Genomic DNA, 15,616 nt, shown 5'->3' with positions numbered 1-15,616 from the left:
TATTAATGCATTAAGGTGTGTGTAATAGAATAAATGAGGCAAAAACGAATGTAGACATTAATAAATGCATTTCCTTAGCTTCCAAAATATTTTTCTCAATGGTGGGGGTCCAAGATGGAGGCATGGGGCTTCAACACAGCGCCCCTATCAGTCATCTGTGATCGTCTGACCAAAAGTCAGAGACACCTCTATGATGACACACCAAATGTGTTTGATAGATCCTTTTGGTCTTCTTCTAATGCCTCTTAATGGTAATCTAAAAGTAACTGAAAGAAGCCTGATCAGATTAAGTTACTGAGTTTGGGTAATCAAAAATGACGTTATTGATTACAATGTTGGACAGGTAACTAGTAACTGTAACGGATTACATTTAGAAAGTTACCTACCCAACCTTGCCTTTAGGGCACTTTTTTTTTACCACATCACACAATAGGCTACAACTCCAGTGTACTGTGCAGTAGGCCTATTTGCAAATTGCACGCAACATATCCAAGAAATTGGATTGTAGTAGACTAATCAGTGGATTGATTCAGGGCCACCACAGGCACCTTTTATAGTCTACAGGAATATTGATGTGGTTTAAACATGTAAAAGTATGCGAGGGCTTTCCATGGTGTACGTCGCGTATCTCTAGCTCCCCTGTAGGCTTGGGCTACCAAAGAGCATTGAAATAAAGGGAGCCGTCGAACTAGTCTGGCTACTACTCTGTCCCCGGCACGGAAACCGGTTGCTGTCAGAATACGGCACAACCTAATTATTTCATTTCAAGGGAGACAAATTTACTTTAAATTCGGGAGTTCGTAAAGCATAGTACACAGGTGAAGAAGTAGAACGTTGTGACACGGCCAACCTCACATCAAAGCGGCGCCCGAGATCATCGTTTATTTATTTGGGTGAGTAGCTTTAACTATAACCACCGCCTACAGACCTTTTTCCTCAAACGAAAGGTGACCCAAAATCCGTTTATTTGAATAGGCCTATTTATGAGGAGCCATTTCCCTCTTGTCTGTCTGTTGATTCCATCTGATGGAGATCAAGCGATGTTGGCCATTGTTTTTGTTATTTAGGGATGTGTAATGTCATACTGTATACAAAACCCATGGACGCAGCTGTTACAATGTCACAAATTACGCATCAACTTTTCCATTGTCACTTGTTGCAGGCTTGAATGGATGATGCCACGTTAGACTCTATCCTTCACACACAAGTGGCCAAAGCATCCCCCTCCCCTTCTTCATGTCAATTCTCACTATTGTTTGATATAAATAACCCACTTATCATTCATGCAGCATCTCTCAATCTCTCTCTCTTTCTTTCTCTCGTTGTTTTGTGGGACATAGATTTGGTGATACCCTATCTGTGTCCTAATCTCTGGGACTATACAGATGCCATATCTTAATTTGATCATCCTGTTGTTGCAGGAATGTTCCTGGACAACAGGAAATGCAAACGTGTAGTGTATTCAATGTTTAGAAAGGCTTCTAAAGTTTGTAATTTCCACTTAAAAATGTCAGACTTGATTTGCCTTAATGAAAAATGTATCAATTGGTTGAACCTTAATTGGGGAGGACGGGCTTGTGGTAATGGCTTGAGCGGAATTAGTGGAATGGTATCAAATAAATCAAACACATGGTTTCCATGTGTTTGATGCCATTCCATTTGCTTTGTTCCAGCCATTATTAGCCATTATTAACTTTAAGGCACACCTGTTAATTGAAATGCATTACGGGTGACTACCTCAAAACTATGAAATAACACATATGGAATCATGTAGTAACCAAAAAAACGAATCAAAATATATTTTACATTTGAAATAATTCAAAATAGCCACCCGTTGCCTTGATGACAGCTTTGCACACTCTAGGCATTCTCTCAACCAGCTTCACTTGGAATGCTTTTCAAACAGTCTTGAAGGAGTTCCCACATATGCTGAGCCCTTGTTGGCTGCTTTTCCTTCACTCTGCGGTCCAACTCATCCCAAACCATCTCAATTGGGTTGAGGTCAGGGGATTGTGGAGGTCATCTGATGCAGCACTCCATCACTCTCCTTGTTCAAATAGCCCGTACACAGCCTGGAGGTGTGTTTTGGGTCATTGTCCTGTTGAAAAATAAATGATAGTCCCACTAAGCGTAAACCAGATGGGATGGCATATCGCTGCAGAATGCTGTGGTAACCATGCTGGTTAAGTGTGCCTTGAATTCTAAATGAATCAGACTGTCACCAGCAAAGCACCCCCACACCAGCACACTTCCTCCTCCATGCTTCACGGTGGGAACCACACATGTGGAGATCATTCGTTCACCTACTCTGTGTCTCGCAAAGACACAGAGGTTGGAACCAGAAATCTCAAATTTGGATTCATCAGACCAAAGGACAGATTTCCACCGGCCTAATGTCCATTGCTCGTGTTTCTTGGTCCAGGAAAGTCTCTTCTTATTATTGGTGTCCTTTAGTAGTGGTTTCTTTGCAGCCAATTCGACAATTAAGGCCTGATTCACACAGTCTCCTCTGAACAGTTGATGTTGAGATGTGTCTGTTACTTGAACTCTGTGAAGCATTTATTTGGGCTGCAATCTGAGGTGCATTTAACTCTAATTAACTTATCCTCTGCAGCAGAGGTAACTCTGGGTCTTCCTTTCCTGTGACAGTCCTCATGAGGGCCAGTTTCATCATAGCACTTGATGGTTATTGCGACTGCACTTGAAGAAACTTTCAAAGTTCTTGAAGTTTTCCCGATTGACTGACCTTCGTGTCTTAAAGTATTGATGGACTGTCGATTCTATTTGCTAATTTGAGCTGTTCTTGCCATAATATGGGACTTGGTCTTTTACCAAATAGGGCTATCTTCCTTATACCATCCCTGCCTTGTCACAACACAACTGATTGTGTCATTAAGAAGGAAATTCTACAAATTAACTTTGAACAAGGCACACCTGTTAATTGAAATGCATTTCAGGTGACTACCTTATGTAGCTGGTTGAGAGAATGCCAAGTGTGTGCAAAGCTGTCATTAACGCAAAGGGTGGCTACTTTGAAGAATCACAAATCTCAAATATATTTTGATTTGTTTAACACACTTTTGGGCTCCCGGGTGCGCAGCCGTCTAAGGCACTGAATCTCAGTGCTTGAGGCGTCACTACAGACACCCTGGTTCGAATCCAGGCTGTATCACAACCGGCCGTGATTGGGAGTGCCATAGGGTGGCGCACAATTGGCCTAGCGTCTCCCGGGTTTGACCGGTGTAGGCCGTCGTTGTAAATAAGAACTTGTTCTGAACTGTCTTGCCTAGTTAAATAAAAAATACAAATAAATTACTACATGATTCCATGTGTTATTTCATAGTTTTGATATATTCACTATTATTCTACAATTGAGAAAATAGTAAAAATAAAGAAAAACCTTTGAATGAGTAGGTGTCTCCAAACCTTTGACAGGTACTGTATACATGTGTAATGAACACGAGGGGAGACAGAGAGCTGGTTTCAAGCGCAGGGCGCAGCAGGTGTTTATTGTAAAGGACCACATGAGGAGTCAGGTAGCTGGGTCCAGGGGCAGGCAGAAGGTCATACACAGGGGGTCCAAAAGGGCAACAGTACAGGCAGGGAAAAGGCTAGTAACGTAGTCCGGGAGATCAGGCAACAGGTAGATAGCCTATCGGATTTCCTGTTAAGGTACAGGCAGGGAATAGGCAAAAGGTGTTGTTTGTGAGGCAGGCAAAAACGATCATACACAGGAGGAGTAAATTACGGGGAAAAACAGAGCTCCGACTAGAAGTGTGTCACAAAACAAACAATACCTTACAGTGATGTGGTGCAAAGAACTGAACTAAATAGTGTGTGATAATGACATACAGGTGTGTGAACAGGTGATCAGAATTAAGGTGATTGGGATCTGGAGAGTGAGCTGTGTTCAGGGGATCTAGGTGTTTGAGAGTGTGAGCTGGAAAGTGGCCTGGAAAGTGAGCTGCGTTCAGGGGATCTAGGTGTTTGAGAGTGTGAGTTGGAAGCAGACGTTACAACATATCACATGTCCTACCATTGTCTTGCAACAAAGACACAAATACCCTGTCATCACAGACTCTTCTCTTTTCAAACTAGCACACATACAGACACGTTGTCATTTCACACATGCATGCACACCACACAGACACACATCCTGTTTTTTTTACCATATTTTTCCCAACTTGCATCAATGCATATTGTCAGACAGACATTCAGACAGACAAACGCACAAGTGCGAGCTCACACACACAACACGCAGATACACACACATAGACAAAAAAGCCCATAGCCGCAGGAAGGTGTTTGGGGGTGCTGAATTACAGGCAATATTCTCACTGGGCTAAAGGCCAGAGTTACCGCTTACAAGGAACGGGACACGGACATCGACATGGACGCATACAAGAAAGGCCGATATGACCTCTGACGAGACATCAAACATGCAAAAGAACAATATAGTAGGAATCCTATTACACTGGCTCCAACTCTCATTTTATGTGGCAGAGCTTGTTGACGATAATGGATTACAACGGGAAATCCAGAAATGAGTTTCCCAGCGATGCAGAACTCACAAACGAGCGAAATGCCTTTTATGTTCGCTTCGAGGGAATATAACATGGTGCCTTGCATGAAAGCCCCTGTTTTTAGGATTACTGTGTGATCTCGCTCTCCATGGCCCATGTGAGCAAAACGTTTACACGGGGTTAACAATCACAAGGCCGCCTGCCAGACATAACAACGGGGCGCGTTCTCCAAGCATGCGCAGACCAGCTGGAAAGCGTCTTCACAGACATTTTCTATATCTCCTTGTCCCAGTTTGTAATCCCAACATGTTTCAAGCTGACCATCATTGCCTAAATGACTGTAATTATGAAGTGCTTTGAAAGGCTGGTTATGACACACATCAACAACATCATCCCAGACTCCCTAGACCCGCTCCAATTCGTATACTGCCCCAACAGATCCACAGAAGACACAATCTCAATTGCACTTCACACTGCCCTCTCCCACCTGGACAAGAGGGGAAATAACTACGTGAGAATGCTGTTCCTAGACAACAGCTCAGAGTTCAACACCATAGTCCCCTCCAAGCTCGTCACCAAGTTAGGGACCCTGGGACTGAACCCGTCCCTGTGCAACTGGATCCTGGACTTCCTGACGGGCCGGCCCCAGGTTGTGAGGGTAGGCAACAACACCTCTGCCACGATGACCCTCAACACAGGGGCCCCCCCAGGGCTGTGTGCTTAGTCCCCTCCTGTACTCCCTGTTCACCCACGACTGCGTGGCCACGCACGACTCAAACACCATCATCAATTTTGCTGACGACATGACGGTGGTAGGCCTGATGACAGACGGCTATGAGTCAGCCTACAAAAAGGAGGTCAGAGACTTACCAGTGTGGTGCCAGGACAACAACCTCTCCCTAAACTTCAGTAAGACCAAGGAGCTGATCATGGACTATAGGAGAAAGAGGGGAGAGCACGCCCCCATCCACATTAATGGGGCTGTTGTGGAGCGGGTCGAGAGCTTCAAGTTCCTCGGCGTCCACATCACTAAGGACTTAACATGGTCCACACCCGCACAGTCATGAAGAGGGCACGGCAGCGCCTCTTCCCCCTTAGGAGGCAGGAAAGATTTGGCATGGGCCCTCGGATCCTCAAAAAGTTCTACAGCTGCACCATCGAGAGCATCTTGACTGGCTGCATCACCGCTTGGTATGGTAAATGTCAGCAAAGCGCTACAGAGAGTGGTGTGAACAGCCCAGTACATCACTGGGGCTGAGCTCCCTGCCATCCAGGACCTTTATATCAGGCGGTGTCAGAGGAAGGCCCGAATTGCCATAGCCTGTTCACTCTGCTACCGTACAGTGATCTGGTACTGGTACTCCCTGTATATAGCTCTACAGTGATCTGGTACTGGTACTCCCTGTATATAGCTCTACAGTGATCTGGTACTGGTACTCCCTGTATATAGCTCCATTCTTGTGTATTTTATTTTCTTCCTCTTGTGTTACTATTTAGTTATTATTTATATCGTTAAACTCTGCATCGTTGGGAGGGGCTCATAAGCAAGTATTTCACGGTAAAGTCTACACCAGTTGTATTCAGCACATGTGACAAATACAATTTGATTTGATATGTGGTGATAGAACTTGCCATGACTGAGTGTGCGGAGTACATTGATTTATTATCCGACTATTGATTGGAACCCGTTATCATGCCATGCATCACTCATACACAGTAGAAACCCCTAGGCCCTGCATACAGGCCACATACTGTACATGCACAGGGCATATGGACACACCTCTGTCTTTCTCTTTTTCACAGAATTATTCTCATCTGTGTTGTGGTTAAGCAGAACACTTTGGCCCCTAGCTAGTTAGTGTGTGTGTGCTGACAGCACATTGGGGCGTTCACTGATAAATGAATGCTATTTCCGGTGACATGTAAATATTTACAGATACAGAGCATGCCTTTGTGCTCCAGCATCAGCAGGGAAGGATGTGTGTTGGTGGTTGGGTGGTTGTGTGTAAAGAATCATTATTTTGTTTTCGTTGCTAAATTAACAAACCATACTGGAACATTTGTTCAGCATTCATTAACGTGACGTAATAACATCTCTATTAACCACTACTATTCATAAACAACTTCCATACCTCATGCAAGGTGATGTCATCACACACACACATATACAGACACACAGCAGAAAATGTCTGTTCTTTATAAAACATCCAGATAAGGGCGCTGTCAGTGGCTGCTTTTGTTCAAGTTATCAGTGTTCGTGCAGGACTAACCATCAAACACACACATGAAATGCAAGGAAGAGGTGTAGTTGTTTATTGACAGTTTTTTTTCAATCGCTTTGGTGCTCTTTTCACAAAGTATAGGGTGAATTTTCTAAACTCTTAGTACAAAACTCCAAACTGGCAAGACTTGTAACACAGCTGATCTTATATTCAAAACGGTTTATTTTGGATTCATTTAGTTTGTAGACTTTCACCACACAACCATTGATCCAAAATATAAGTTTACTGTGAAATACCATGAGAACATTGATTTAATCACCAAAACACATCATGATATCTTCTCAATGTAGTTGTTTTAACTAACAGTTAATCTAATAGAAAGAAATGCAAGATGCAAAATTGTCCTTTGAACGTAATATGCTACAGTACTGTAAATGACAGTATATTACACTGTTTTCACATTAGGCAATACACTGGCACTACCCATAAACATTTACTGAAAATGTCCTTGATTTCTATCCCATGTGCGATCAAATTGCTATAGCGTGATTTAAATTTAAAGGCACTGTTCCCGCGTTCGGGGAGACTGCATTCACGGTAAACGCTGCATATGTCGCCTCAATCAGAAATTACCTATCAATTTCAATCACGCTATAGCGCTGAATTTTCGCAATACAAATTGAATTGGGGCCTAGATTTCAATCGTGCTACAGCGCAAATCTTCAGCACTAAGTATTGAATTGAGTCAATTGAAAAAGTGCTTAGAGTTTTGAAACAACTGCCTTTTTGAGGATCTGTTTTGAGTTTTGTACTAACCGTTGTGACATACTTGTGAAAATCTCATCAAAGTGATTGAAAAAACTGTAATGTGATAGAAATCATGGGGGTTGGCTGTTTTCTTGTGTTCCCCCCCTCCCCCCATGCCAACCCAAAACATCTGCCAGCGACCATGGTTGTGTGGGTTGGTGTGCGTGTGTGTGCCTTTTTCAATTTATGTCCATGTTTGTTTCCATTAGTTTATAGTTTATCTGCTGCTATAGCCTACCCTGTGGCTCAGTTGGTAGAGCATGGTGTGTGCAAAGCCAGGGTTGTGGGTTCGATTCCCACGGGGGACAGTACAAAAAAAAATGCATGAAATGAAATGTATGCATTCATTACTGTAAGTCGCTCTGGATAAGAGCGTCTGCTAAATGACTAAAATGTTCATTAAATAATTCTATTGACACACAGAGTTCTGTTTATTGTCCCGGCATTCTTCCATGGTTCCTGATGCTGTCTGGTGACTTACTTGCTTCTATATTTGAAATACATTTTAGTTTACCTTCCACATCTGTTCTGTCATCCTTCTTTTCTTCCCTCACTTCTACAGAGTACAGTAGCCCTGGAAAACAACCAGAAAAAGAGTGTGAGGAGGGGAAAGAGGGAAAAAGAGCAAGACCATGGCTCAGATTAAGCTGCAGAATGTGGAGGACTACTATGAGATTGGAGAGGTGCTTGGCAGGTGAGTGAGAAGGTTTGGAGTAGAGAATGGAATGGAACAGCGCTAGACATGAATTGATGTTCATTTCAATTGATTTGAATTTAGCTTAATTTACATATAATGCTAGGAATACACTGCTAAGTAAATAGTACTAGAAAGGTGCAATGCCCCTCTCTGTTACTCTCTCTCATCTCACATTCAAACAAGCTTTAGGCCTATTAGCATCACAGGAGTAGTTCAGCGTAATATAGAGCACAATGCAAAAGTTCCCTACGATATCATCCCTCTCTGGCCCCCTCTAGTGGTCACTTTGGGCAAGTGTGTGCGGTGCTGGAGCGGGCGTCCGGGGTCCACTGGGCGGGGAAGTTCCTGAAGCTGCGTCGGAGCGCTAGTAGCCGCCTGGGCCTGGAGAGGAAGAGTGTGGAGAGGGAGGTGGAGATACTGCAGAGCCTGCAGCACGCCAACGTCATGGCCCTCAGGGACGTGTTTGAGAGTCGCGCCGAGGTGGTGCTCATCGTGGAGCTGTGAGTCAAGTGGGGACAGATGGAGGGAGGGGGAGACCTCTGCTGGTCTCTGTCTATCTGTCTGTCTGTCTGTCTCCCCCCTCAGCCCACAGTAGGTGGGATGGAAATAGTTGTGTGGAGCACCACTCTCACTCCCACCCTTTTTATTGGGAACACAATGAGAAGCACTTGGTTCCGTCAGCCCATCTAATCCTGCTGTCATTACTAGCATGAATCTAATAGTCCAGGCCAGACCGACAACTCAAAGCCTATTAATATAACTGAACAATAGCCCCCCCAAATACAGACACACTCACAACTGCAACCAAACTGGTGCTGCGCTCCAGGAAACAAGAGCCCATGAATAAAAGATCTTGAAGCAAACTTTTAGGCTGATTCACTTTCGAGTAACTTTAATAGGAATGAATGAGATGCCATTTTTATAACTTGGTCTAGTTATTATAAGTCGACAGATGTAGGATCTTAATTTGAGCCAGTTTGCTACAGCAGGGAAATAATCCTGCAGCAACAAGAAATTTGAATTTTTATGTGGATTATAATTAATTGACATTTGTGTAGGGGTTGATACATTATTCCTAAGGGAAAATCAAGTCTGAAATTTCAAAGTAGAAGATACAAACTTCAGAAGCCTTTTAAACCTCAAATATATTACAAGTTTTAAATGTCTCCTGCAACAGGGTGATCAAATTAAGATCCTACATCTGTACGTGATGAAGATATTGTCCTGACAAACTTACATCTGCTTAATTCTATCTACTTTTTTTTACCACTTCTTTCTCACTGCCCCCCCCCCACTTGCTCTAGTATCAGTGGTGGGGAGCTGTTTGATTTCATAGCAGAGAAGGAGAGCCTGTCTGAGGAGGAGGCCATAGAGTTCTTGAAGCAGATCCTCATGGGAGTGGGCTTTATGCACACTAAGAACATTGCCCACTTTGACCTCAAGGTGAGACACACAGGAATAGAAATAGAGCTGATAGAAAGCAGTGTTTCCCTGTACCATGAATTAGGTGGGACGGGCCTCCCGTTTCCTGACTCTGTTGCCCCTTGCCTAAACCCATTTGGGCTGTTTTTCATTCCATCAGGATTTGGCATTGTGTGTGTGTAACGCTCTCTGTTTTCCATTTAGCCAGAGAACATCATGCTGGCTGACAAGACGATGCCACACCCTCACATCAAGATCATTGACTTTGGACTGGCCCATCGCCTCAAACAGGGGGAGGAGTACAGGAGCCTATCTGGGACCCCACAGTACATTGGTAAGTGGAACATTCCACATGTTTACTGTCTGTGTTTGTTTGGTGGAAATTGTGTCAGTCAGTATGTGTCATGTTGTGTGAGAATTTTGTTAGTGTGTGATTACGGTGTGTATGTTTGATGTGTGTACAGTGTGTCTTCCTGTCTGTTTTAGTTTTTATTTAGCATGAGCCTCTAGAAAGGTGCTGAGGTTTCCATGGAGACAGTTTCCAAGGGGTAGTGGTGTGGTTGTGGACAGGATGTGACATCAGAGCATGTGGTGGGGCGTTGGGGGTAGTGAGATAGAGACGTGTGAGAAGTTTCAACAGACCTGAAATACATGATGCAACCTGAGTCGCCAACACAAAGAGTGTAACGGAATGATTACTTTAAGAAAGGGCAGAAGGGTTGCATGGGTATTATTGTCAGGCCATGGGTTCTACCATAACCCACTTATTCCCCAACTAGTTGCCCATTTTCATGTGTTTTACTGTAAGATTTTAGGATTAATGTTTATTTTTTATTTATTTAACCTTTATTTAACTAGGCAAGTCAGTTGAGAACAAATTCTTATTTACAATGACGGCCTTAGAGCATTTAACGTCGTTAGAGAATGTCATTATATTGTGCAACAGCAGTGTTAGCATCACCCAGTGTTTCCTAACACAATGACACAGTGACTGTTGTGACAAAAGGAAATTACACTCTCCTCTATTGTATTCTCAGGTCCTTACAAAAGATGTCTCTCTCTTTTACTATCTGTTCTTTTCCTCTCTTACACACACTCTGTGTTTCTGGATAAGGCTGGATTGTGTTATGTGTATCTCATTATCTCTCCCCCTTCTCCCTTTCCGTTTTCTTCCCAGCCCCTGAGGTGATTAACTACGAACCCCTGAGTGAGGCAGCCGACATTTGGTAATCATTACTACAATGTTATTCATTAGAAAAATAAACCAAAATGTCCCAGCTGCCTTGACTGTCAGGGTAAATAGTTTTGTGCACACAAAGTCACTCATATCTCTCATCTCTTTCCTCTCCAGGAGTATTGGTGTGATAACCTACATATTGTGAGTATGCAAAACAAGTGGACAATTTGAAATTTACATAACGTAGCTACCAGTGTAGTGAGGTTGTTGGGAGGAGCTATAGGAGGACCGGCTAATTGTAATGTCTGTAATGAAATAAATGGAACGGTATCAAACATGAAACCACATTAGACTCCCATGCCATTTATTACATTGCAGCCATTACAATGAGCCTGTCCTCATATAGCTCCGCCCACCAGCCTCCTCTGGTAGCTACACATATTCTGGAATATCCCCCTATTCTACAGGTTGAGTGGTTTGTCCCCCTTTCAAGGAGATAATGATGAGGAGACACTAAAGAACATCGTGGGGATGATCTATGAGTTTGAAGAGAACTATTTCAACCAGACCAGCACCATGGCCAAAGACTTTATTGAGAAACTGCTGGTCAAAGACCCAATGTAAACAAACTATCACTCATTCATTTATTAGTTTAATTAATATGGTTATTGTCTATAACCTCTGTATACTATACAACAGTCTATTACTTAATGATGTGTGTCCCTCCTACAGAGAGAGAATGACAGCGGATGAATGTCTATTACACCCTTGGATCAAGGTGAGAGAAGAGAGAATTGTGATTTGATTGGGGTAACTTCAATACATAAACCCAACATAAGCACATTATTGTGCTGAAGGTTTGAGTAGGAAAGCTTAAGTTGTGAGTATGATTCACACTGAAAAGCTGTGAACTGCATGTCACTTTGGATAAAGGCTAAAGCGTCTATTAAAATATCACGTTCATTCTTTGTTTATCAGCCCGTCACGCGCAAACAGGCGGATAACAGAAGTCGATCGTCCATCAACATGAAAAGCTTCAAGAAGTTCAACGCCAAAAGGAAATGGAAGGTGAGGCCCAGTGGTGCATCTCAATACTCCAAAGTAGCTTCCTCTTCTTTTCTCCTACCCTGTATCTGCATTGGTGTGCAGCAGTAGTCCTACAATATTGGTGAGAGGGGGACACCTGCTGGTCCAGACATTGTATTGCATCATATTTGCCTTTTTCTTTCCAAAGTCCTGCTTTCCTATGGAGACCTTCTCTTTTCATATCCTTTTTAAATCCTTCCCCTCTCTCTCTCTGTAGATGTCGTATAACATGGTGTGGGCGTGTAACAGATTGTTTCGCCTGCAGTTGCAGTGTAAAAGCAGGTCCCAGGAGGACCCAGAACTGGTAAGAGAGAGCAGAAAGGACTGGGTCTAGACCAGGGGACATGCTGGTTTCTGCTATTTTCTTAAAGTCTGACTAAGACCTATATAACTAGCTGTGTGTACTGTCTGGGCAATCAATAACACCAATTTTAATCAATCGTAATATACTCAATTATATACCATTATATACCCATATTTCATCATAATATTACAATCCCTTTATTTGAACTGTTATAAATCCCTTTATTATACTCTCAATATCAACATATCGATGAGGCTGTTGATATGCTTATGTCTGAATATCTCTGCAATTGTCCCCTTGTCAGAGGCAGTGTGAGAGCGACCAGGAGGACACGGAGACCAAGCCTGCTTCTCTCATTCGCCGCAGACTCAGCAGCAGTTCCTGAATAAGACTACTGGGGTCACTAACACACCACACAGCCTCAGACCACCTCTATCCATCCAACCATGGGGAAATGGAGAGAAGCCTTTTGTGAGTGAACCAATCAACAATACTCTGAGTTACAGAATGACTGACTATGCCAGTGACAATACGAGTAACTAACCCGTGATGTGCAGGTGCCTGAAGCCTGTGTTAGTCCACAGAGTTGAATTTTAATGTCTCCGACACATTTCCTGATCAAACCAGTGTAGTTTACCAAACTGCTTCTGTTACACTTCACCCCCATTTGACCTAGTATTTGCCTGTGCCTTTTATATATTTGCCTGTGCCTTTCAAGTTTGACCCATTTATTTTCTGAAAATGCCAAAACATTTGTTCAGGTTTGATGGTGCACGGGATAGAATTTGTCACACTTATAGCTAACCTCAATTGCAATTATTATGCCTTACAATATTATGTGGTTATTATTTAGCCTCTGCCACATGTTCTGATATTTTTGACTGCTGTATGCCTATCAAAGGTCAAGACTATTCCAAACTGATTTTATTTGAGTTTCTGAGACATTTGCATTTCATGGAATTAACTAGAAAAAGTACTTGGTAACTCAAATGTTATTTGAGTGTTTTACATGAAAGTAGGGAACTATACAAGGCCTGTTTTTCTAATTCTGCCCTTAAGTGGATACATTATTTGATTGTGTCAGAATTTTGATATCATAAATTTATACAGAGCTACTGTACTATACACAGTTACAGCCATGTTTGATAGTGTTTGACACGGACATGTGTAATGTGGTCTTAGTGTGTAGAGCCCTTAAAAGCCTTATCAAACTTCATCTTAGATATACTTTATTGAACATTTCAACTATCTTTGGCTTATGTCAAAGGTCACATTTATAGTTATGTTTTTTAAATGGAAAGCTATTTTCTAACCTTGTGTAGGCTTGTTTTTATATATATAATAATGAGAGTTTAATACTGACAACAACCATGTTTTGTGAATTGTGTGATGGTGAATAAAAAAATGTTAGTCTACGATGTTAAAGCTATTACAGTGTATATACGTTTGTTACTTTGAAAGCCCACAGTTTTTTAAAGACAGCAGACTACTTGCACTGGGTTGAGTCATTAGTTTCTGTGGCACATGTTACCATATTTGAACCATGAGGTCAAGATAGTCAGTGAACTGCAACCTGTATCTAACTTGACCATAGGGAACCTAGAGTTAACATCATAATCATTGTGAAGGTTCATTGTAACAGACAAATGGACTAGAAGAAGTGAAGCCTACAAACTTCAGTCTTTCAGTTCTTATTCTAAATGTTCTAAATTGGTTCCAGGCTGTCAACCTCATATTCTTATCAAAGGGTGGGGAATTGTTGCCATTTTCCTCTGGGTTTATACAAGGGTATGGAGGTTTTGAAACTGGGGGTTGAATAGTTGGCACTTCCAAGATGAGCAGGATCCAAGGAGTCAGCAGCATTCTTGGAGAGAGGGGGCCAAGGAAATAAAGAGCTTTCACACACTGTAAATTCCTGAATCTGCCCATGCCCTCTCTCCTTCCAATGTGCATCCTACAGAGCACATGCCCGTTGCCATAGAGGACTCACCAACAGACGCACTCGAGCACGCAAGAGAGGTGAGTTTGGAATTAGGCAACCATTAAAATTGAAGTAAAAGTGCATAATATAATAAGTGTTCAAGGTGTTCAGTATATTTGTAATTCGCACGCATTAACACCCACACATACAGTACATACAGGTGAGAGGAGATGCGCAAACAGCCATGTCTAGCGAAACGGAGTAACAGGATACACACTTATGGCTAGCCAAGAATTATCGTGGGAGTGGCGACTCATACACAGAGCGAGACAAACAAAACGTCAAACGGGTTTCCTTCTCGAGATCAAGTGACACATGGCACTTTACCTGTAGACGTTTGAGGAATTCGGATGGTCTGCATTTATTTTTATTCATTGGACAAAGTTAAATGTAAAAAATATATATATATATCAGGACTGTGGTAAAACTATAATTAAAACGTTATTATACTGTAGTTTTTCCGACTAAACCGTGGGAAGACGTGAAAAGCACAGGACAATCATTACATCTGCGCGCTGGTTGGAAAGTTGGCTATCGCAGCAGGTGCAGCCACCAAACCGGTGAGTCATTTGCAAGTAATGTATAAATGTTTTACCTGACCATGAACTAAATGTCTATTAAAAAGTCAATGTATGTATACTGAACATTTTTTTTTATATGTATGTATGTTTGGTTTATTCAAGTTGTGTTAACAACATTGACAGTAACATGACGTGTTTCTCCCCATCCTTCCCAAAGGACTTCATGGCTCATAAACTCATGTCTGGTTGGTCTGTAAGAAGAAGCTAGGTAATGATTTAAAGGTAGACAAACCTTAAAGGTATATCAAGTGTGTTTGCATACTTTCAAGTTAAGTATTAGGTTGGCCACAGGAGCCATAAAAAGTTCCCAGTTGATGGCACTGATGAATGGGATGTTGGGATGATGGGAGCTTTCTTCATGAGCCACAAATGTTTGAAGTTAAAGAAAGGACAGTGAAAGGAGGAACAGGGCCAACAGGAACGCTCAAGATATATATAAAAAGCTTATATGGACATAAGGTCACATAGACTTTTTCAGCATGGTTGTACGTACGTTCCCGATTGGCCGACGCAACCCCAGTTAATAAGCCTAACCTTTAATTAGGCAGATAAGTCATTGACACCATGAATTCAAAGAATGCTGGGTAGTACAACACATTGCCCATGTGAAGCAACTGTGTAGAAACATTGGAGTGCATTAGAGCACCCTGAATGTAAAGCTGGATTAAAGAGAGAAATGTTTGAGGGCTTGAAGAGCGGATGACACATCATTCTTCAGAAAGAAACATGACATGGATGTTGTTTCACCTCCTACTGTTCACATTCCTGGACAGAGTCCTGTCTATGGTTAGAGATGAGGAATGTGAACGATGGTGG

The 15,616-nt window shown here is 42.3% G+C and overlaps 1 protein-coding gene across 1 annotated transcript; it reads left to right on the top strand.

Moving 5' to 3' along the window:
• The first annotated feature begins 431 nt into the window (after positions 1-431).
• LOC106605463 (death-associated protein kinase 2) lies at positions 432-13,667 on the top strand. Its single transcript, XM_014201153.2, has 12 exons — positions 432-893; positions 8,115-8,246; positions 8,528-8,749; positions 9,554-9,692; positions 9,876-10,005; positions 10,849-10,897; positions 11,023-11,049; positions 11,316-11,468; positions 11,581-11,626; positions 11,827-11,916; positions 12,152-12,238; positions 12,543-13,667. Exons 2-12 carry the CDS (start codon positions 8,185-8,187, stop codon positions 12,621-12,623), a joined length of 1,086 nt encoding a protein of 361 aa, XP_014056628.1. The 5' UTR covers positions 432-893; positions 8,115-8,184; the 3' UTR covers positions 12,624-13,667.
• The last annotated feature ends 1,949 nt before the right edge of the window (positions 13,668-15,616 follow it).

Source organism: Salmo salar, chromosome ssa05 (genome assembly GCF_905237065.1).
Source record: "Salmo salar chromosome ssa05, Ssal_v3.1, whole genome shotgun sequence".
NCBI classification, from domain to species: domain Eukaryota; kingdom Metazoa; phylum Chordata; class Actinopteri; order Salmoniformes; family Salmonidae; genus Salmo; species Salmo salar.
The sequence above is the reverse complement of the archived record's forward strand: the minus strand, read 5'-3'. Positions and strand labels throughout refer to the sequence as shown.